Genomic DNA, 22,189 nt, shown 5'->3' on the forward strand with positions numbered 1-22,189 from the left:
AGGAGTAGTAGTAGTAGGCAAGTGCTTGCACATGCGCCTGACGGGAGAGCTGCAGTCAAGACGATGAACAATGAAGAAGCTGACTACTGTTGGTACGTGTAAATACTTGTGCATACAAGAAATTTTCCAAAATCATAGGAAAACAATGATACATCTGAAAATTCTGAAACTTGCTATGTAGCTTTGTAGTGTGCTCTCTCTAATCCAAAATTATGAACCAACAACATAGTGTTTGTGATCAATTAATTCGTATAAGACAAATTATAGAGCAAATAAAATGCTGAAAGCACTTACATTGGACACCGCTCTACCTATTTCTTCCAGGCTAGGAAAGGAAAAGGTTTAAGGTGAAGCTGTCTCGTGGTTGTGCACTAAATTTAGTTGTATCATTACGTATTATAAAATGCTTGTCCAACTTATTAGTCATGATGGTGCACTGTTTTGGACTAGTTAGCTCCTTATTAGTCCTTACTAGTTGGAGCATTGGACCACAAATTGGCAGCGGATTTTGACATTTTCAATCACGTCTAATCGGCCAAACAGCTAGATATAAAGATAAAGATATGTACCGATTCAAATTAAGGTAGCGAAATTAGGCGTCGCTCCTTTCTCTCTCAAGCATCAATCAATTAACTGGACACAACGAACCGAGAGGTTTAACAAGAAGCAAGCGCGATAGATTGCACCAAGATGCATGTATTCGAAACTGAAATAGCCGAGCAGTGCTAAACAATACTGTAAACACATACAGTGCTAAACTGAAATTGGAAATGATTATCTAGTTTCTCATCAAACACTTACAGAGCTTAAGTTATGTGGTTTCAGCTAAACACATAGCATAAGTTCTAGGGATTGCAACAAAATGCAAGCTGCCTTTTAGTGATGGTGAGTCATGTTATTTCTGACTAATTTATAAAGGTTTGCATCACTAAAAGATTTAAAACAAATTTAAATTATACATAAAAAATAGCAGGCTATCACAAACATGTCGTGGTTACTGTCGAGACAAACAAAAACAAGGCCTACTAGAGGCGTCCTTGTATGCACGCAATAGAGAAGAGGGAGAGAAAGGGTGAGGAAAATGAGCACCTGCCGTCCTTGTGGATCGAGATGTGGCGGGGGCTAGTGAAGGCTGGAGACGAGGTGCCGGCGATGCGCACAGGTTGAATCACGCGGATTGTCGTAGCCACAAACCCCCCCCTCTCCTTTATCCTCCGTGGCTCAGTGTGTTCTCTAACCTATATGTCTCCTCTCTCTCTTTTCACCTTTCTCTCCGTGCCTGAGAAAGCTCCTCTCCCTCTCCTCAACCTCCTAGGGGGCGACGGAAACCTGGGCGTGTAGCTGGGCATGGCAACTCGGTATGTAAAAAAACCAAATAGTATACACCAATTCCTAGTGACGCGAAAACAAAACACGTCTCTAATATGTAATTACAGGCGTGTCTTACCAAAACGCGTCTGTGATATGTTGTTAAAATGCGTCTGTGATGTAAATGCTTACTCATAGATGCGTGAAACAAATCCACGTCACAAGGTACTATAGCGCGAACCCAAAAAAATGGTTCACTCCGGCATACGGCGTGACTCTTCACATCCTCCCAAAGACCCGAGACCGAAAGTCCCCAGGCGACCCCCCGATGAACCGAGACCCCAAGTCCCCTCCTCTCCTCTCTCGTCCCTTCTCTCTCGATCTGTCTCCCTTTCTCCCTCTCTGGTTGTTATCCACAAGCGGCGGTGGTGGTGGCACACACCCATGGCTCGTTAAGCTCCTGCTCCACCGGTGGCACCCGGCTCAACATCACCACGACGTGGTGGCGGCGGCTGGACCCTGGTGGCCAGTGAGAGCACATCCATTTGGACTCGGTATTGGGGTGGTCGCCTAGTGGCCTAGTGTAGTGGCCGAGGGAGGGCGACACCTGTCACAGGTGGCCTAGCGTGGTGGTGCCCCGGTGGGAGCACCCCGACGGCCTCTGGATGTCGACGCAATGAATCTTAGCAGTGGCCGCACCGTGGTGATGGCCCTGGCAGCCCCCAGTGCGGTTGCTCCAGATCTCGGTGCGGCAGTGGCGGGCGCCCAAAGCCTTGCCGTGTTGGCATCTCGGTGCAGAGGCGGCCCTTGCTCGCGACAGTGGCTTCTGCGGTGCTGATCCTTTTGTCCCCGTTGTCACGAGTAGTTACGGAGGCCAGCGGTGATGTCAACTTATCACCACCCTGGGGTTACTCAAGCCAGTGGTGATATGAACTTACCACCACTGATTATCACCAATCAGGATAAAAACTGATGGTGATGAGGCTTCCTGATCTGACTGTGATGAACAATCTGTGTACTAGTGTATTAATACAATAGATAGATTCTGGAAAGACGGGAGTAGTAGAGAGACTTTTTTCATATGCAAAGTGAAATTCAACTAGCTAAATGGGAACCAGCTAAACATGTCGAGGAGTAGTCATCTTTGACTTTTCTTTTTTGCGACTGTCGTCATCTTTGACTTCAAAATGAATGGTGGCACTCTAATCTCCTGGAGATGACTAGGAGAACAGCAAAACCCGATTCTCAAGCAAACGTCCATCTAAACCGCTTGATCTTTGCATCTAAACTTGACAAGTCCACGTGCATTGCCCTATATATACACACCAGATTACTACTACTACTAAAACCAGCAACCGCACCAAACAAGCACGACACCGGCCACCAAAGCTGCTCAAAACCAAGCAGCAAAAAATGTGGAACCCGAAACCCCTTCTTGTCGTCGTCTCACTCTGCATCTCGGCACTGTCGTCGCCGTGCACGGCAGCCAGTGGCGCCGGCAAGCCCTTGGTGGCCGCCGTCACCAAGGACGCGTCCACCTCCCTCTACACCGCGCCGCTCAAGGACGGCCACCCGCTCGTCCTCGACCTCACCAGCCCGGTCATCTCGCTGACGACGTGCACCTCCAAGAATGGCACGGTCACGACGCTCTCCGCGAACGCCACCGACGGCCAGAACCCATTGTTCCGGGTCTCCTTCTCCGCCGTCGCCTCCTGCACGCCGCAGGCAAAGGTCCCAGCTGGTGCCGTCGGCGTCGCGGGCCTCGCGCCCTCGAGCCAGTCGTTCCCGGCGCAGGTGGCGCGCACGCAGAAGGTCGCCAACAAGATAGCGCTCTGCCTCCCGAGCGACGGCAAGTCCACGTCCGGCAACAGCGTCGGCGTGGCCATCTTCGGTGGTGGTCCCCTGTTCTTCATCCCGCCGGACCGCGGCGACTTCACCACGATGCTGGCCGGCACGGCGCCCCTCCACGGGTTCAATGGATCCCCCGGGTACTACGTCTCCTCCACCGGCGTCGCCGTGGAGCAGAACCGAGTTAGCACCTCCGGCGGCATGCTCGTCGTCGGGCTGAGCTCGACGATTCCCTACACGGCGGTCCGGCCGGACGTGTACGTCCCCTTGCTGAGGGCTTTCGATGCGGCGGCCTCCGGGCCAAACTTCCCGTGGATGTCGAGGGTCACCGCGGTTGCGCCGTTCGAGCGGTGCTACGATTCGACGAAGCTGCCGCAGTCGCTCCTGGGCTACTCGGTGCCGCAGATCGACGTGATGCTGGAGGGCGGTCAGAACTTCACGGTTCTCGGCGGCAACTCCATGGTTCAGGTGAACGGCAACACGGCCTGCCTCGGGTTCGTCAAGGCGGCGGCGGGGCAGGCGCCGGCGACGGTCATCGGTGGGTTCCAGCTGGAGAACCACCTGCTGGTGCTCGACGTGGAGAAGAAGCAGCTTGGATTCACCACCTTCCTCAATGCCATCGGGCTTTCATGCAGCAACTTCAATTTCACTCTTGCCGCCTAGTGCAGTGCTGCTGAATGAATATTTTTGCTGTGTTGCATACTGTAATAAGAACTTTTACTTCTGTGTCACGTTAAATAAATAATGGATGGGAATAAATTAGTTGGAGTGTTCCAGCTCCCAACAGATTGTGCAGGCCAGCTATCAGGTTGGCAGTTTGACCTTCCTATGACACGGATCGGATATGTTTGAATATTTAGGACGCGTATAAGTACTGCATCAGACAAAAGATGCTGCCACGTTAGTTGACTCATGGTAGGTTAGGTTGCATGGGAGTACAAGTATTTTCCATGGAAAGAGTCCGCTGCTGCAGACTCCAGTCATTCCATCTAAGGCAATGTTTAGCTGCAGTCAGATCCATGTCAATTCGTATGTTTTGAGATGGATTGAGGTAGAACTTAGGTGATTATATTTCGATATTGATATGGCTCGGGTGTCCGTCCTGTGACTTCCCATTCGGAGGTGGCTCATCCTCATCCACTCGCCCGCGTGACTTTCCGTCTGGACCTTGTGGCTCATCCTCATCCACTCGCCCGCGTGACTTCCCGTCCGGACCTCGTGGCTCATCCTCATTCACTCGCCCGCGCCGCTCTGTGCTGTGTGCCCCTGCTCGTGGTCGCGGGACATATTCTGCCTGCGTTGCTCACCGGTGCCGCCCCCACCCATACTTGCGCCTCCCGTGGCATCAAGTTTCGCGCCGGTGTCGAGCTCCACAACAACAAGCTCCATTCGTCCAAGTAGCAAGGTGACATTACACTTGAGCGTATATTTAAGTGTTTCATATGTTTTAGAGGTATGTTGCAAGGGTTTCGTATGGATGTTGCAAAAGTACATCGGGATGTTGCATATGTTGCAATGGTTGTACACGTATGTTGTAAACGTCTGTTTCCAATGTTTCATCTGTTTTTTTAGACGTATCACTACTGGAAACTGGGCCTTTGCCGAGTGTCAAAAATCGGGCACTCGGCAAAGACCAGAGTTCTTTGCCGAGTGTCGGGCACTCGTCAAAGGACTTCTTTGCCGAGTGCCAGGCTCTCGGCAAAAGCGCGGCACTCGGCATAGGCTGCCCCGCATAACGGTGTTCGGCCACGTCCTTCTTTGCCGAGTGCCTGCCGTTAGGCACTCGGCAAAGATTTTTTTTTGGAAAATACTTTGTCGAGTGCCCGGCGCTCGGCAAAGATTGAATATTTTTTTTTGAAATGTCTTTGTCGAGTGCCCATGTGAAGGCACTCGGCAAAGAGGAAATTTCTAAAAAAAAATAAAAAATCCTCTTTGCCAAGTGCCCCTGTGAAGGCACTCGGCAAAGACCCCCTTTGTCGAGTGCCATGCCCCGGCACTCGGGAAAGTTTTTTTTGTTTTTGGCCTCCAAATTTTTTGTGCAGCCCTTTTAAAGTACCAGGAACTCCTCGTTGGAATTTGGGGATTTTTTGTGGCTTTTTGATATATTTAGTTACTTTATTTCGTTTACTTGAATTTTTTCGAAAAATATAAATTTGAACTGCACGTGGTATGAATAATGGAATTTAATGATTCAAAAAATGATAGTCATGTTATTGAGTGTAGTGTGAGGCCGTATCTAGGAACGGATGTGAAATTTCGGACATCTTATTCACGAAACATGACCGTGAACTTGCGTGCGAAGTGTTTTTAAATTCTATAAAAAGCAAACGAAGTCCAAAAATCATGAAACTTGTTGAGATGTCGTGATATTGTATGTGGAGGCTATAATAAAAATTTCAGAAGATTTCGTGCATGTTGTCTCGTACGATGCTTGCAAACCGAAGAATCTCCGAAGAAGTTTCATGATTTCGTGAAGAGGCCTACGAGGTGGTAAGCATCATATATGACAACTTGCGCGAAACCTTCTCAAATTTTTATCACAGCCTTCACATATGATATCATGACATATTGACAAGTTTCATGATTTCGGACTTCGTTTGCTTTTTATAGAATTTAAAAACAACTCGATCGCAAGTTTGTGGTCATGTTTTGTGAACAAAATGTTCGAAATTGGTGGTCTGTTCCTGGATACGGCCTCACATTATACTAAATAACATGAATATCATTTTTCCATTCATTTTTTTATTATTCGAATGACTAGCAGTTATAATTTGAATTATCCAAGAAAATTCAATTAAATGAAATGAATTAAAGAAATATAGAAAACGTTCGAGAAATGTGCCACATTGGAACATGGAGTACCAGGTATTGTATGAGGACTGCAGAAAAAGTTTGGAGGTCAAAAGTGAAAAAAAATATGGTTTGCCGAGTGTCAAAAAATAACACTCGGCAAAGGAGCCTCTTTGCCGAGTGTCAGAAGAAGACACTCGGCAAAGGAGCGTCTTTGCCGAGTGTTAGGAGAAGACACTCGGCAAAGGAGTTCTGCAAAATTTTTTTAAAAAACCCTCTTTGCCGAGTGCCAGGCCAGGTGACACTCGACAAAGAATTAAAAAAAATTAAAAAATCCTTTGCCGAGTGCCAGATCAGGGACACTCGGCAAAGGATTTTTTTTAAAAAAAACCTTCTTTGTCGAGTGCCAGGCCATGTGGCACTCAGCAAAGAGGCGGTTAAAAAAATTAAAAAACCCTTTGCCGAGTGCCAGATCGGGGGCACTCGGCAAAGGGGATTTAACCCCGTCGGCTGGGCCGGTCCACACACCCCGCACACACGCACACACGTACGCGCCACCGCCCGCGCCCGCGCCGCCACCGCCAGCGCGCCCGCGCCGCCCGGGCGCCCGTGCGCTCTTCGCCGCTGTCCGATCCGCCGACGCGGCCATGGTCCGCGCGCTCCTGGCCGACGCCGAGGCGTCGGGCACCTCCCTGGCCGCGCTCGCCGTGGCGCAGACGGACGCCGGGGAGACCGCGCTGTACGTCGCCGCGGAGGCCGGCAGCGAGGAGGTCGTGCGCCTCCTCCTCCCGCTCTACGACTTCGAGGCCGCCACCGTCCGCTCACGCCTTGACCTCGACGCCTTCCATGTCACCGCCAAGCAGGGCCACACCCACTACCGGACTGCTTGAATTTGCCGAGTGTCCAAAACACTCGGCAAACCACCTAAAACACTCGGCAAATGGTTCGCCGAGTGTAATACTCAGCGAACAGCACTCGCCAAAAAATGTGACAGCAAAGCCAACTTTGCCAAGTGTTTTTTATCGAGCACTCGGCAAAGCCTTTGCCGAGTGCCCGACACTCGGCAAAGTTGAAACCGAAAAAACTGAAAAAATGGGAATTTTTACCAAAAAAAAGGAATGTTTTTTTATCGATGGAGGCCCCCACCGGCCAGCGCCCACCCATCTACGACATTTTTCGCGTGAATTTCATGGCTACGCGACCGACGCGATTCGAACCCGAGACCTCTCGCTTAGCACGTACCTCCTCTACCACTACACCACACTCTCACTTGTGTCTGGATTCCGTTTTATTTCCCAATATATTATACTAAACCGAGTATAAATTGCATGTTTGAGCCACTAAACGAATTCAAATAAAAAAGTTGTAAACTACAAAGTTTCATAACTTTTTGAGATCTACACTTTTAGTTTAGGAAGTTTTTCCATCCGAGGTCGTTTATAAAATTTGAATTTTAAAATTTTGAAATTCAAACACAGTTTTGCATGACAAGATGTTTTCAAATCAAAAAGTTGTAAACTACAAAGTTTCATAACTTTTCGAGATCTACACTTTTAGTTTAGGAAGTTTTTCCATCCGAGGTCGTTTACAAAATTTGAATTTTAAAATTTTGAAATTCAAACACAGTTTTGCATGACAAGATGTTTTCAAATCAAAAAGTTGTCAACTACAATGTTTCATAACTTTTCGAGATCTACAGAGTTTATTTTGGTTGTTTTTTCATCCGAGGTCGTTTGAAAAGTTCGAATTTTAAAAATTTGAAATTCAAACACAGTTTTGCATGACAAGATGTTTTCAAATCAAAAAGTTGCCAATTACAAAGTTTCATAACTTTTTGAGATCTACAAAGTTTATTTTGGTTGTTTTGTCATCTGTTCATCCGACATGGTCGTTCTAACATTGTTCACAAATCTTATATATCTCTCTTGTAGTTTCATAAACTACAATAGAGATATGTTAGATTTGTGAACAAATTTATTTTCACTTTGTCATATGAAGAAAAGACCAAAACAAACATTGTACATCTTGATGAGTTATACAACTTTATAGTTGAAAACTTTTTCATTTGAATTAATTTACTGCTTCAAAATGTGCTTTGAAATTTTCTTTGCCGAGTGTAAAAAAATAACACTCGGCAAAGAAGCTTTTTGCCGAGTGTCAAAAAAAAAAACACTCGGCAAAGAAGCTATTTACCGAGTGTCAAAAAAAACACTCGGCAAAGAGACTCTTTGCCGAGTGTTAAAAAAAACACTCGGCAAAGAGCCTCTTTGCCGAGTGTCAAAAAAAACACTCGGCAAAGACGTGTTTGCCGAGTGCCCGAAAAAGAACACTCGGCAAACCACCTGACACTCGGCAACTGGCCGGTCTCCGGTAGTGACCGGTGAGCTCCCCTTCTGTTGGTGTTGTGGGAGCGGATTGATGAAGGCCAGGGTGTAGTCGAACAGTTGGGAGTATATATATACTATAGGTCATCAGCAGGGATTCATTTGCCTTCGATGGGCGGGAGTGCGGGACTGGTAGGACTCTTTGCTGTCTTCAGGTGAATAGGTGATACTTGATAGGCTTGGCCATTTGCACCATTCAGCTGGTCTTGGCTGGGATTTGACATCCGGAGCTTCGAAGTTCAAGCTGTTGGCAGTGATTGGGCGGGCTGTAGATGGAAATTTTCATGTTCTGCACTTCCATTGACAAAGGGGAAGTAGAAATTTTTGCGGGTGATCCCCAATCTACTGACGGTTCAACTGTTTCTGGCTGTTTTAAGCTGATTCACTGTCAGCTACTACTTCAAATTCACTGCTGATGAGGCTGCTACCGTAACACTTTAACAATAGCAAGAAATCCTATGCACTTCCCTCGTGGTAAATAGACTGATAGTATAGTAATACATGTTGTTGTCATGATAAAATGCTAACTATGCTGCATAGGCTAGTACTGATAATTTAATATGAAACTTAATACTATTCAAATCTTCATAGCATATGCATCCCGAGTTACACAAGTCAATGATGCATTGTATTTTCATGTATCATGAGCAGTATCATATGAAATTAATGTAGCCAGTCTGTTCTTTTTCCCCTATCCTTGATCAAAGTAACTTATAGGTGATCTGAAAATTGGCAACAGGGGTTGTGAAAGAGTTCTTGGGGCGGTGGCCCGGGCTTTGCTCAGTTTGTGACTCTTCCAGCACTAGTCCTCTCTACTCCGCTGCTGTCAAGGATCACTTGGATGTGGTAAATGCTATACTGGACACTGATGATTGCTGCATAAGGATTGTGCGGAAAAATGGGAAGACATCCCTACATACTGCTGCAAGAATTGGATACCATCGTATTGTCAAAGCACTCATTTAGACGGATCCAGGAATCGTTCCGATCAAGGATACGAAGGGACAAACTGCGCTTCACATGGCTGTGAAGGGCAAAAATACAGATGTAGTGGAAGAGTTACTGATGGCTGATGTTTCCATTCTCAATGTGCGCGACAAGAAAGGAAATACTGCCTTGCACATAGCTACACGGAAATGGAGGCCCCAGGTATGGTTCTTTCCAAGGGTCTTCTACAAGTAGTTTGCTATTTTAGTTTTAGCTGACTATGATCTGCATTGAGAGCTATAGCACTGTTATATCTGTAAGGCGTGGTTTTAGTGTGTAACCAATTTGTTATTTGTTTGCCCTCACTTTTGGAAAGTTTGCCCCCCTTGAGCTGCTACTTCATCCCCACACTGTTGTTTGCTCATTGGCGTGTACAGTATAGAGTATACTGTCTAGTTGCAAGTTGCAACTCCAATTCTTATCGGTAGAGTTTGTGGCAGCATTAATGTAAAAACTTCAAAGGTTATATCTTGTGAATATTTAGAGCCTAAGACTGGTATGAGATGAGGTGCACACATTAATTTTAAATAAGCATCTGAAGATCAGGACTATTAACATGATGTGCATTCTGGGTGATAGGACTTCTGATCTGTTTATATCTTTGAGAGGATACCAGTACATGGATATATGCAGAGGGTAACCCGAGATCAATCATATTATGCATCTGTTAAACACAACATACCAAATGTAAGCATAATATTTTTATTGAGTAATATATGAATTAAGAGCCTTTAGAATGCCATGCTCAGTTTTTAGGGGTGGAGCCAGAAACTCGATTTTGAGGATCCAACAATAGTTTTTTTTTTCAAGTTTTGTTCGAATTTTGCAGTACTTTTTTTTTCTTCAAAATTTCTCAATGTGAAAAACATGTCGTACATAAGCAATGGTGGTTTCTTAGTGGAGCAGAGCATCTATAGAAAGTGCAACCATATATCTAAGAATGCATAACCATCTTATATTGAGCACTATAAAGACATTAGTTGCTGCTGCTGTTAACTGTCTGCCACTAGTCTTACTAAGTCATTGCAAAGGCGCAGGAATGTATCTGGATGCTAATATTATGGTATCACTATAGTGGAAGTTTAGTGACTTCTCGACACACTATTCTAGCAGTCCAGCCCACTCCACATAGGCCTTAAAATATTATAAAAATGAACCTTGAGTATTAAAGGAAGACCCGAAATAGGCATCCACAAACTTGCAGAATGATGGGTTGTTTTTCTATTTAATGGAGTATTTAAGTTTTAACTCTTTATGGAAGCTAGACTAAATACTCCGTATAATCTAATGATGAGACAGAAATTAGCGTTCTAAAAATTCTTTGCCGAGTACCATGGTCATGGCACTCGGCAAAGCTGGAAAAAAAACCCAGGCGGGCTCTTTGCCGAGTGCCTGTTGCACTTGGCAAAGGCAGCTTTGCACTCGGCAAAGCCTTTGCCGAGTGCAACACTCGGCAAAGAGCCTCCGTCGAATCCCCTTCCGGTAAAGGCTGCTTTGCTGAGTTCCAAATTTCGGGCACTCGGCAAAGGCTTTGCAGAGTGCCGTGCGGGCACTCGGCAAAGATTTGACGCCAGTCGGCCGACGGCCGACGCCGTCTATTTTTTTTAAAAAAACTCTTTGCCGAGTGCCACAGCTCCGGCACTCGGCAAAGAAATCTGTTTTTTTAAACCTCTTTGCCGAGTGCCACAGCACCGGCACTCGGCAAAGGGTGTTTTTTTATTTTATTTTTAATTTTCTTTGCCGAGTGCAATGGTCATTGCACTCGGCAAAGCCACCTCTAATTTCTTTTTTTTTGTTTTTTGCTTTTCCATTTAAACAACAATGCATATATATATAATAGAAACCACAATTCAACAGCAATAAATTACAAACCACATTTATATATTACAAACGACCAAATTTGTCCGAAATCCACAATTTATTACAAACCACAAGTTCATAGTCCACAAGTTCACAAGTTCGATACATAGAAACTACTCCGCAAGCGGCTCACGGCGACTGCGCCCCAGCGTGCGATCCCGGCGACGGTCCGGGTGCGGATGGCCCGACTTGCGATGCCGGCGACCCTCCGACCTGGTTCGACGCCGCCCCCGATGTCCGCTGCACAAAAAAGAAGATATTGCACGTGAGTGACAAGATAAAAATGTAAGGAGTTTAAAGAAAAGTTGAAAATTTCGGCAGCACCTCCCCTGCACGGGGACAGTTTCCAAAACCTGCAAGAAAAACGTCGGCACGAAGGCCGACAACCACATTTCTGGCACGAAGGCCGACACATCAACTAACCCGGCACGAAGGCCCACACATCAACAAATCCGGCACGAAGGCCATCTCTAGGTTTGACACTAAGCATGAGCACAGAAAGTAAAACATACTCACCGGAGTAGACTGTGGTGGTGGCTGTGGTGCAAGCAGGTGTAGTGGGATCTGCCAACCTTGTTGCTCCCCAAGTTGTTGCACGAACCTGAGCAAACCTTCTTGCTGGGCCTCAACAGCTTGTAGCCTCTGACGCTCGGCCTCCCGCTCGGCCCGCTCAGCCGCCCGCTCAGCTTCCTGGGCCTCCTGCTGGGCCCGAAGTTGCTGCAGCTCGGCCTGCAACATTTGACCCCAATGTTTCAATATTGCAGAGCTAAGGAACGTAAAAGTCAAAGAACGACGAATGAAACTGGAATACTTACCTAGAGTGCCGCCACCGTTGTCGGCCGTTGGCTTATGGGCACGCTAGAGCTCGTGCTCGCTGCTCGGAGGCGGTTCAGAGGAGGAGTAGAGCCCGTGTTGAGGACGCCGTCAGCCAAGCCAGAACCGCCCATGCTTCTTGCCTTCCCCCACCCGCATCACGATCTCAGGATCAAGGCGCTCCTCGGTCCTCGGATCGTAGGCCGGCCCGTGGACTGACCTTGCCGCCTCCGTGTAAGAAGTGAGGCGGGTGTGGACGCTGGAGTTGGTGTACGCCTCTGGGCCCGCATCCGGGTTGTACTCGATGTTGGACCTTGCCGGGCCCATGTGGGCCAGAGCATACGCCGTGAGTTGGCCAATTGGCTGGCCACCGTGCGCCGCCGACTGCGAGAAAGACAACAACATGTGGTTAGAAATCATGCAGAATTGAGCGCGGCTAGATTAGACAAATGGTGCAGACTTACATATGTCTTTGCATACTTGCTGAGGCTGGCGCTGCCCTGATGGTGAGGGGCACCTAGGCATCAGCGCTCGCTGGTCGCTTTTCTCCTGGTGCTCCTTCTGCCAGTCCGCGTCCAGCCATTTGTCCACTATAGCAGCCCAGCAATCGGGGTGGGTGGCGCACCAGCTTGGAATCGCCTACAAGCCATCAGAAGATCAAATTAGGCATAGTTAATCTCAAAATAAATCAACAGGAGATGTTTTCTATTTACCTGTAGGTACTGCTCCCTTGTCAGAATCTCTGTCTGTCTCCTCGCCTGTGTTTTGTTGATTCTTCTCTTACGGTAGGTGGCGTTGTAGTCAACGTGCGCCTAGAGGCGGGCCTCGTAATACAAGTCCGAGACACGCCTTTTACAGGAAGCGTAAGCCACCTGATACGCCCTTGCCTCCTGGCCCGGCTGGCATCTGAAGAAGTCCTGCATAAAGACACGAGGTATCCATTATTTTATTTGAAGAATGTCCAATGAATGCAATGAATTGAGGCTTACCCACAACTCCGAAATCACCCGATCCGCCAAGTTTCTGTGCGGAGCATCAGTGGCGACGAGGGCATAGTGGTCGAACGAGGGTACCTCTGGGTCCTCATCCTCTGACGTCCACACCTAGGCCAGGGAAGTGTTCCCTGCACAGAAGTCCCAGGATCCCATTGACATTGCGAGCCGGGACCCCCTCCTCCACAAGCATCCAGTTCCTGCACAAGTGATCCCATTGACATTAGCTCTTATTATGATTTTTCAACATATCAAATGAAGAACATATGAAGTTACTTACTTATCCCCCTCGGGTGCAATCAGTGGGCGGCGTTCGGGTGCAATCGGTCGCTTCGGGAGCTGGCTGGGACCTCGCAAGTAGGGTTTCGAGGCTGAAGAGGAAGTCAAACCCCCTCCCCCCTCCTCGGACGTGTGCGGAACCCCCTCCTCAGACGCGTGCAGAACGGCATCGTCGTACATCTGTGGACCCGCATCCTCGCCCACCATGGGCAGAGGGACGTCGTCGTCCCTAGAAGTGCGCGAGGAGCCAAGGTCGTGGTCAGTCGACTGGCTCCAGCCTGGGCCTACCCCTCGACCTCCTCTACCTCTCTGACGTCTCCGCCTCCGTGTCCTCAGCCGGTGGCGTGTCCCTCGGTCTCGAGTAAGTCGACTGACACCTCCTAGTGGGCCCCATCACCTGCAATTAAAAAGAATAAACCAGTATTAGTACAGATAAACGAGAAGTACTTAGCAAGGGATGCAAAATAAAGAAAATGTAATTACAAAATAACATAGTATTACATGTATTTCTAATATTCTTCATGATCGGGATTATCTAGGACGATAGGTATCGTCATCACTATCAAGAGCCTCCAAATCGTCAACAGCCTCATCCTCATCGCTATCATTGTCAAGTACAAGTCCGTCAAGCATTTTCAAGTCTCTCGGATCATGCACCTCATCTGCAGCTTCCTCGTCAACAACCCATTCCTCGTCTACTTCCATTTCAATCTCTCCGGTTAAGTCTATCTCAAGCATCCCTGGTAGCCCCTCGTCTTGTTGATAGAACTCCCCGTCATGCGTGGGTGGGTTCAAGTTGTAATCATCATCGTTTGGGGGAGGACATTTACCATGTGGTGATACCTTGTGCACAATATACCAACCCTGAAGACGTGGGTCGGTTTTGCAAGCATATGGACAATAATAAACTTGCCTGGCTTGTTGAGCCACAATATAGACATCATCTCCTGGATAGAAGGAATCCTGTCTAGTTTCGACTATCCCAAATTTAGGGGACTTTTTCGATACTGCATGATCAAACCACTAGCATTTGAATATGACTGGCTTAGGTGCTTTTTCACCATGGAATTCGAGCTCGTATATTTCTTCAACTGTGCCATAATAGTCCTCCTGCTCCTCGTCGGGCGTAACTACTCCGGGCGTAAATACTCCGGTATTGGTGGTCCTTGGATTGGGCCGACTCTTCTCGTAGCTTGTTGTGTGAAAGCGATATCCATTCACTGTCATAAGCTGTTAAATGATGAGACCTTATAGTCAAAGCCTCTGGCCACTTGTCGTAATTCGACACTTATAGACAAATCACTTTGGCACTGCAAGCTCAAGCAGGAGAGAAATGAAATTAGGCAACTAGGAACGCCAAAATTGAAACGACCTAAGTTGGTCAGAAGGTACCTTTCTTTGGAACCATGTAATGAAATCAGGCGAACCATGTTGAAGAAGGGTCTCTCGTTCATGGTCAGAAGGTGGCCTTGAAAGATGCCAGTATTGATAAAAAAATTCCCTGCACCGACAAGCAACAAGGTTGTTGGATGCAGAAAATTTACGGAGTATGTAACAAGTTCGTTGAGAACTTACCCCTGATACTTGTCGACTTCGTCAAGGTTAGTCAACACAGTAGAGCATGATCTTGCGCCACTCTTCATTGGTCAGCCTCTTTTTGGCCGCTCCACTTGATCTCCCGTGTTGCCCTTTGAATAGGCTGAGGGTCGATTCATTTTCAGTCCTCGTTGTAATGAGGGGGTGGGTTATGCACGCTAGGAAGCTTCTCACTATAGTACAATGTTGTGAAGTTTGACACCTCCTCACGAATGAATGCCTCTGCTATGGAAGCCTCAATCCTGCCTTTGTTTCCACATTTCTGGCGAACAGTCTTTAGACATCTCTCGATTGGATAGCACCAACGGTTCTGCACGGGCCCCCCCATTCGTACCTCATTCGGGAGGTGCAAAATCAAATGCTGCATCGACAAGAAAAAGCCAGGTGGAAAGATCTTCTCCAACTTACAGAGCAACTCGGGTGCCGTTTTTTCCAACTCCTCAACCACTTTCAGAGATATCTCCTTGGCACAAAGCTGGCGGAAGAAAAAGCTCAGCTCTGCCAGCACCTTCCAGACATGCTCAGGGACGTAGCCTCGAACCATCGATGGAAGAAGCCGCTCAATCCATATGTGGAAGTCATGACTCTTCATCCCTAAGACTCGGCCAGTATCTGGGTTCGCTCCCCTCCTCAGATTCGCTGCAAACCCATCAGGGAAACTTAACGTCTGCATCCATTGTATCACTTTCGTCCTGTGCTTCTTTTCCAAGACGTAATCGGCCTTAGGCCTTTTCCATGGTTTGCCTGTCTCTTGGAGGCAGCATCTGCAGCTTTGGTCTATCGCATAGTGTTGCCATGTCTACTCTGGCCTTAGGGTTGTCCTTTGTCTTGTCAGAAATGTCCATGAGTGTTGCCCAAAGTGCTTCGGCGACATTCTTCTCAGTGTGCATTACATCTATGTTATGTGGAAGGAGAAGGTCATCAAAATAGGGAAGCCTCTCCAATCCCGACTTATGAGTCCACATATGTTCCACACCATAGCCCACAAAGCGATCTTTGTTTGGATTATCTTTCTTTGGATTAACTTTCTTTCTTTTACCCTTCTTTGGATTATCTTTCTGCGCCGGGAGCATGAGAGCATCTATCTGAGCATGAACCTGGGCACTAGTCATCTTCTGAGGTGTAGGGTCGGTCACCGTGACACCTTTCGTGAAGTTCTTGGTGTCTCCTCTGAATGCATGGTCAAGAGGGAGGAACTGTCGATGCTTGTCGAACAACGAGAACTTCCCACCCTTCTTCAACCAAATGAACTGTAGAGCTGCCTTGCATACCGGGCATGGAAACTTCCCACTGACACACCAGCCGGCGAATATCCCATATGCCAGGAAGTCATACATGTAGTACTGGTACCAAACATACATTCTGAAGTTCTTCTTTGTAGCTTCGGTCGTAAGTCCATACGCCTTCATTCCAAGCCTTGATCAATTCATCATAAACAGGCTGCATGTACACACCCATTTTGTTTCCCGGGTGTCCTAGGAATTATCAACGTCAAGAATATGTTTTGCCGTTGAAGTAGGGCCCCGGGGGGGGGGGGGGAGATTGAGGGGAATAGCGAACACGGGCCAACAAGTGTATGCGGCCGACATCATTCCATAAGGATTGAACCCATCCGTTGCCAGCGCAACACTGTACATTACGGGCCTCTTCATCTTTGCCACGATGGTTGCCATTAAAGCTGTTCCATGCTTCACCATCTGTTGGATGTACCATCTTGTCAGGATTGTATCGAATGCCATTCTTGTGTCCATGTCATCTGTTTCGCGGACTCCTCGGACATGAATAGCCATTGGAGCCTTGGTATGATCGGAAGGTGTCTTAGGACTTTCATGGGGATGTCCTCATTCTGCTCCTTCTTTCCATCACCTTTGTCTACCTCCACATACCTAGAGGATTTACACTTTGGACAGTACTTTGCATCCTTGTGTTCTTCCCTAAATAGGACGCACCCCTTCGGACAACAATGTATCTGCTCATACGGCATCTTCAGTGCCCGAAGGAGTCTCGTTGACTCGTACAAGCTGCTCGGCAGATGATGACCCTCCGGAAGCAGCCCCCCAATAATTGCCATCATAGCATCGAAGCAGGCTCGAGTCATGTTGTGCTGGGACTTCAACCCCAGTAGGCCAGTTGAGAAACCGTTGTCTTCCCATGTAGGACCTTCTGTGCCGAATCCAACATGGCCAAGAACGCCTTAGCGCTTGGCTCTGGCTCCTCCTCCTCATCCTCCTGCTCGTCCTCCATAGGCCTTTCAGCAAACGTCGCATCCTCATAGTCACGTAACCATCCTAGTACCCCGCCATCACCATCAAATGCCTCCAAGCATCGTCTCACGGCCTCCTCTCTAGGACGATAGGCTTCACCATGGGACACCCACCGGGTATAGTTTGGCATAAATCCATACTTGCAAAGATGCTGCACCATGACTTCCCTTGTTTTCTTTTCTTGTTTTCACATTGGCTGCAGGGACAGAACGTGTCTCTCGTTCCCTTAGCTGCCTTAAATGCATGGTCCAAGAATTTCTCTGTCTTATCCATCCATTCACGGGTGATTTGAGCCTGACTTGGGCGTCCCATGTACATCCACTCACGGTTATCCATCCTCTTGCATATACACATAACGGAGTAATATAACCATCAGTTGCATCTGCACGGCGTGCCTACTGTCTAATAGGTGAGGATATGTCCTAATCCCACCCGCGGATGCATAGATGAGGTTAGTTTCCATGCTCTACTCCGATCCGAGACAGAATTTTGGCAGCACCTCCCCACTATTCTCCCGATACACGTCCTAGAAGGGAGAGTGTGTATCCGAAGAACAATAGTGAGGTGGTGCCAAAACTCTGTCTCGGATCCGAGCAGAACATGGAAACTAACCCATCTACGCATCCGCGGGCTGTCCAAAAAACATGGACAATCTGAAATAGATACGGTCATAGATATGTAGAGATCCGCATACCACCAACCGTATCTGTTTCAGATGGGAGACGCCTAACTAGGCTACACCGATCTACGTACTACAACGGTAAGGAACAGAGCTCAATTATACCTAGGGTGGCAGTGAAGACAGGCTAGCGGCGCAGTGGCGAGTCAGTGCAGTGGCGAGTCGGCGCTGTGCAGGTAGGACCGCAACGCCAACGAAGATGATTAGGGTCGCCGAGGTGCTCCGGGTCCCCTCCAATAGGTCCTACTCTACAAAACAAGAAAACATCACTAAAAGTTGAAAATTTTGGCAGAACCTCCCCTGCACGGGGAGGTTTCCAAAACCTGCAAGAAAAACCGTCAGCACGATGGCCGACGTCCACATTTGGGGCATGATGGCCAACACAACCACAAACCCGGCACGAAGGCCGTCAGCGACATAAACGGCATGATGGCCGACAACCCTGCGGCTTTACCTTCTCCTCCGGCAAGGCCGGGGATGACGGCGTGGACGAACGGCGTGGACGACGTGGACGAACGGCGTGGACGAACGTGGACAAACGTGGACGAACGTTCGTCCCCTCCACCTCGGCTTCCTCCCCCTCTCCCCTTCTCCTCCTCCTTCTTCTTCCTCCTCATTCTTCTTCCTTTTTCTTCTCCTTCTTCCTCCTCCTTTTCTTCCTTCTTCTTCTTCCTTCTTCTTCTCCTTCTTCCTCCTCCTTTTTCTTCCTTCTTCTTCTTCCTTCTTCTTCCTTTTTCTTCCTCCTTCTTCTTCCTCCTTCCTCTTCCTGCTACCTTCTTCCTCCTTCCTCCAGGGCCACGGCGGGCTCGCCGAGGCCGCTGCCTTGGGCCGGCGCTGGGCAGGCGGTGCGGCGGCCGGGCGCGCCGCTGTGGGGCGCCGAGCAGCCGGGGCAGCCTGGAACCGGTGGCCGGAGGCCGACCGGGGTGGGGCGGGGAGGCGCCGGAGCGGGGCACGGCCGGGGCGGGGCGAGGGCGGGCAGGGGGCGCCAGCGCCGGGCGCAGTCGGGGCGCCCCGGATCCGGTGGCTGGCAGCCGGCCAGGGTGGGGAGGGGCGGCGCCGCGGCGGGCCACGGCCGCGCCGGTGGCGCGCTGGCGCGGGGTTCACGGGCCGGGTCAGGGACGGGGCGGCGCGGGGCCGGGGCGGGCGGGGCGGGCGCGGGGTGAACGCGGCGGCGGTGGCCGGCGGCGGGCGCGGGGCGAGCTGGCGGCGGCGAACGGCAAAGGCCACTTCCTGGTACTCGGCAAAGGCCCTCTTTGCCGAGTGCCAGGGCCAACACTCGGCAATTTTTTTTTTGTTTTTTTTGCCCCATTATTTTTTTGCAGCCTTAATATATTATTTAAAACTCCATGTTCAAATTTGGCACAATTTTGACTTTTTTTGCTGTATTTTGTTAGTTTTTTTTGTTTCGTTGAATTTTATGGAATATTTCAAATTTGAACTGCAGGTGCATGGAATAATCGAATTTGGTTGTTCAAAAAATGATATTCATGATATTTGGTGTATGTTGAGGCCGTATCCATGAACTCACATGAAATTTCGAGCATCTTGTTGACGTAACATGACGAGGTACGTGCGGGAAAAGTGTATTTAAATTATATAAAATTCGAACGAAGTCCGAAAATGACGAAACTTGTCGAGGCGTCGTGTTATCACATGTAGAGTCTATGGTAAAAAATTGAGAAGGTTTCGAGCAAGTTGCGACGTCGGATGCCTAAAACCTAGACATCTCCACATGTGATCACACTTTTCCCGCAGGTACCTCGTCATGTTACGTCAACAAGATGCTCGAAATTTCATGTGAGTTCCTAGATACGGCCTCAACATACACCAAATATCATGAATATCATTTTTTGAATGACCAAATTCGATTATTCCATGCACCTGCAGTTCAAATTTGAAATATTCCATAAAATTCAACGAAACAAAAAAAACTAACAAAATATAGCAAAAAAAGTCAAAATTGTCCCAAATTTGAACATGGAGTTTTAAATAATGTGGGAAGGCCTCACAAAAAATGGGTCAAAAAAAGCCAAAAAAAAATATTTTGCCGAGTGCCAGGAAGTGGCACTCGGCAAAGAAGGGATCTTTACCGAGTGCAGGGCCTTGGCACTCGGCAATGGCCCTCTTTGCCGAGTGCCAGGGCCGGCACTCGGCAAAGAATTTTTTTTTAATTTGACGACGTGGGCGGGCTCGGCCGTCAAGTGCCATTTTTTTTGCCGAGTGCCACTCTTTGCCCAGTGTTGCACTCGGCAAAGAGGGCTTTTGCCGAGTGCCGACCTTTGCCGAGTGTCGGGCACTCTGTGGCACTCGGCAAAGCTACTCTTTGCCGAGTGCTAGACTTTGCCGAGTACCACCCGGTCCGGCACTCGGCAAAGAGTGGCTTCGCCGAGTGCCCGATTTTTGGCACTCGGCAAAGCTGGCGGCACTTGGCAAATCTGCGTTCTCCCATAGTGTTTGCCGAGTGCCGGCTAGAGGGCAGTCGGCAAAGAATTTTTTTAAAAAAAAAATTCAAACTTTGTCGAGTGCCGGCCAGAGGGCACTCGGCAAAGAATTTTTTTAAAAAAAATCAAACTTTGCCGAGCGCTGGACAGGGGGCACTCGGCAAAGAATTTTTAGAAAAAAAAACATCTTTGCCGAGGGCCGGATAGAGGGCACTCGGCAAAGAATTTTTTTTAAAAAAAATAAAAAATCTTTGCCGAGTGCCTGCTGGGTTGGCACTCGGCAAAGCGACCGTCAACGGGGCCGGCGCCGTGATGGTCGCTTTTCTTTGCCGAGTGCCCCCGGGGCTCTCGGCAAAGCCTGTGCCGAGTGCCCGATAAAAGACACTCAGCAAAGAGGGCTTTGCTGATCAATTTTTTGCCGTGTGTTCTTTGCCGAGTGCCGCACTCGGCAAAGGCTTTGCTGAGTGTAATTTGGCCTTTGCCGAGTGTCTCAGGCACTCGGCAAAGAACCTAAATCCAGTAGTGTATGTTGTAAGTGTGTTTATGTGGACGTTGCATATGTTTTATCTTGATGTTGCGTATGTGTTGCATTTGTTTTCAAGTGTTTTTTTCAGGTGTTTTTGCAAATGTTTTAGATGCATGTTTTAAATGTTTTATCTGTCTTTAGACGTATGTTGCAAGTGTTATGTCTGGATGTTTCAAAAGTAGATCGGGTGTTGCATCTCCCTCGCTTTTTGCTCCCTCACCTTGGTGTCTCCTCCTCGCCTTCTGCTGCCTTGCATCCTTCTCAGACCGCGGAGGGGACACAGCGAGGGCGGACAAAGGGGGTGCGCCAGGGTCCGGCGGATGGGACGAGCCGGGGGATTGCGGCGCGGACGCGAGCGCACGCTGTCCCCTTCTGTTACACGGGCAAGTAGCGCTTCAGTCTCCTTTCGTTTTCTATTTTAGGCGGGATGCTGAGATGGTCCCATTGGTGGGCCACGACGCTAGCCCATGGTTCGGTTGACTGGGGACTAGGAGACGCTGCGTCCGGAGGCGCCGGACATCCGGGCGCTAGTGCCCCGCTGCAACACATAAATCGAGGTGGATACGAGTATTAAGAAAGCGACGTTGCTTCAGCTTCTGCTCCCACGCCGGAGTCCTCCATGGAGTCCTTCCCGGCGACCGGGACGGACCTCTTCCGAGGCGCACCCATCTTTCCTTATTCCTCAATCGGCGGCTGGTGCATCATATTCTTCCTAAGCCGGGAAGCCGAGGGAGGCCGGCGGCTGGTGCATCATCCCTTCTTCCTCTGCATTGAGGTACAACCACATAAATGATAATGCACTGCACATAATAAATGATACATCCACGTTAGTTGACTCCATGCATGGTAGGTTAGGTTGCATGGAAGTACAGTTTTCCACGGAAAGAATCCACTCCCGCATACTCCAGTCAATCCATCTCACATGCACGTGCTACCTTAATTGATAGCGGTTGAGCATGACTGCATGAGCCGCCTAAGCCGGACAGATCAACTTTTGTTTTCTTTTTCTAAAAACACACCGGCAGGAAGAGACAAATAAACAACCCTTCACGTCGGCAGCCGGCAAGATCACCACCATTCCCTGTCGGTGGTCCATTTTTTCCGATCAACATCCCCTTGTCGGTGGTCAACACAAAAGCGATGACTTCCTCTCTCGTAGGCTGTGTGTGTGGTTAGTTACCCACGTGCGTCATAGACTCATAGTAGGATGCCCTCCAAATAAATTTTGGCTACTTTGACCAAAATTGGACTTCATATAGGAAAAGCTAAGGTGATTTATGGCATCCAATCCAATACTAGGTTAAAACGCAAATACATCCATTTGTTTTAATCATTCCAATCCCTAATATCTCAACAGTAACTATTGTACTGTCTTTGTCTGTACTGTGACTTGAGGCACCATCTAGACTACTTATCCTAAAA

At 48.5% G+C, this 22,189-nt stretch overlaps 1 protein-coding gene, 1 long non-coding RNA gene and 1 pseudogene across 2 annotated transcripts; 2 read left to right on the forward strand and 1 right to left on the reverse strand.

The window, feature by feature from the left end:
- The first annotated feature begins 2,236 nt into the window (after nt 1-2,236).
- On the forward strand, nt 2,237-9,512 carry LOC136489743 (ankyrin repeat-containing protein At2g01680-like; annotated as a pseudogene).
- Nucleotides 2,665-4,187, forward strand: LOC136485792 (chitinase CLP-like). Its single transcript, XM_066482628.1, has one exon. It carries the CDS (start codon nt 2,722-2,724, stop codon nt 3,817-3,819), a length of 1,098 nt encoding a protein of 365 aa, XP_066338725.1. The 5' UTR covers nt 2,665-2,721; the 3' UTR covers nt 3,820-4,187.
- A 1,654-nt stretch (nt 9,513-11,166) lies between the features above and the next one.
- On the reverse strand, nt 11,167-12,902 carry LOC136485793 (uncharacterized). The gene is made up of 5 exons (XR_010766552.1): nt 12,704-12,902; nt 12,455-12,629; nt 11,993-12,374; nt 11,694-11,906; nt 11,167-11,417 (listed from the first exon to the last, which is right to left on the reverse strand). It is a non-coding gene; the product is annotated as an uncharacterized lncRNA (long non-coding RNA).
- Nucleotides 12,903-22,189: the final 9,287 nt, after the last annotated feature.

The sequence above is a fragment of the Miscanthus floridulus genome, chromosome 10, assembly GCF_019320115.1.
Source record: "Miscanthus floridulus cultivar M001 chromosome 10, ASM1932011v1, whole genome shotgun sequence".
NCBI classification, from domain to species: Eukaryota; Viridiplantae; Streptophyta; class Magnoliopsida; order Poales; family Poaceae; genus Miscanthus; species Miscanthus floridulus.

What these genes read in the sequence shown, in the direction of transcription:
- LOC136485792 (XM_066482628.1), top strand. Translation starts at nt 2,722, where the DNA reads ATGTGGAACCCGAAACCCCTTCTTGTCGTCGTCTCACTCTGCATCTCG.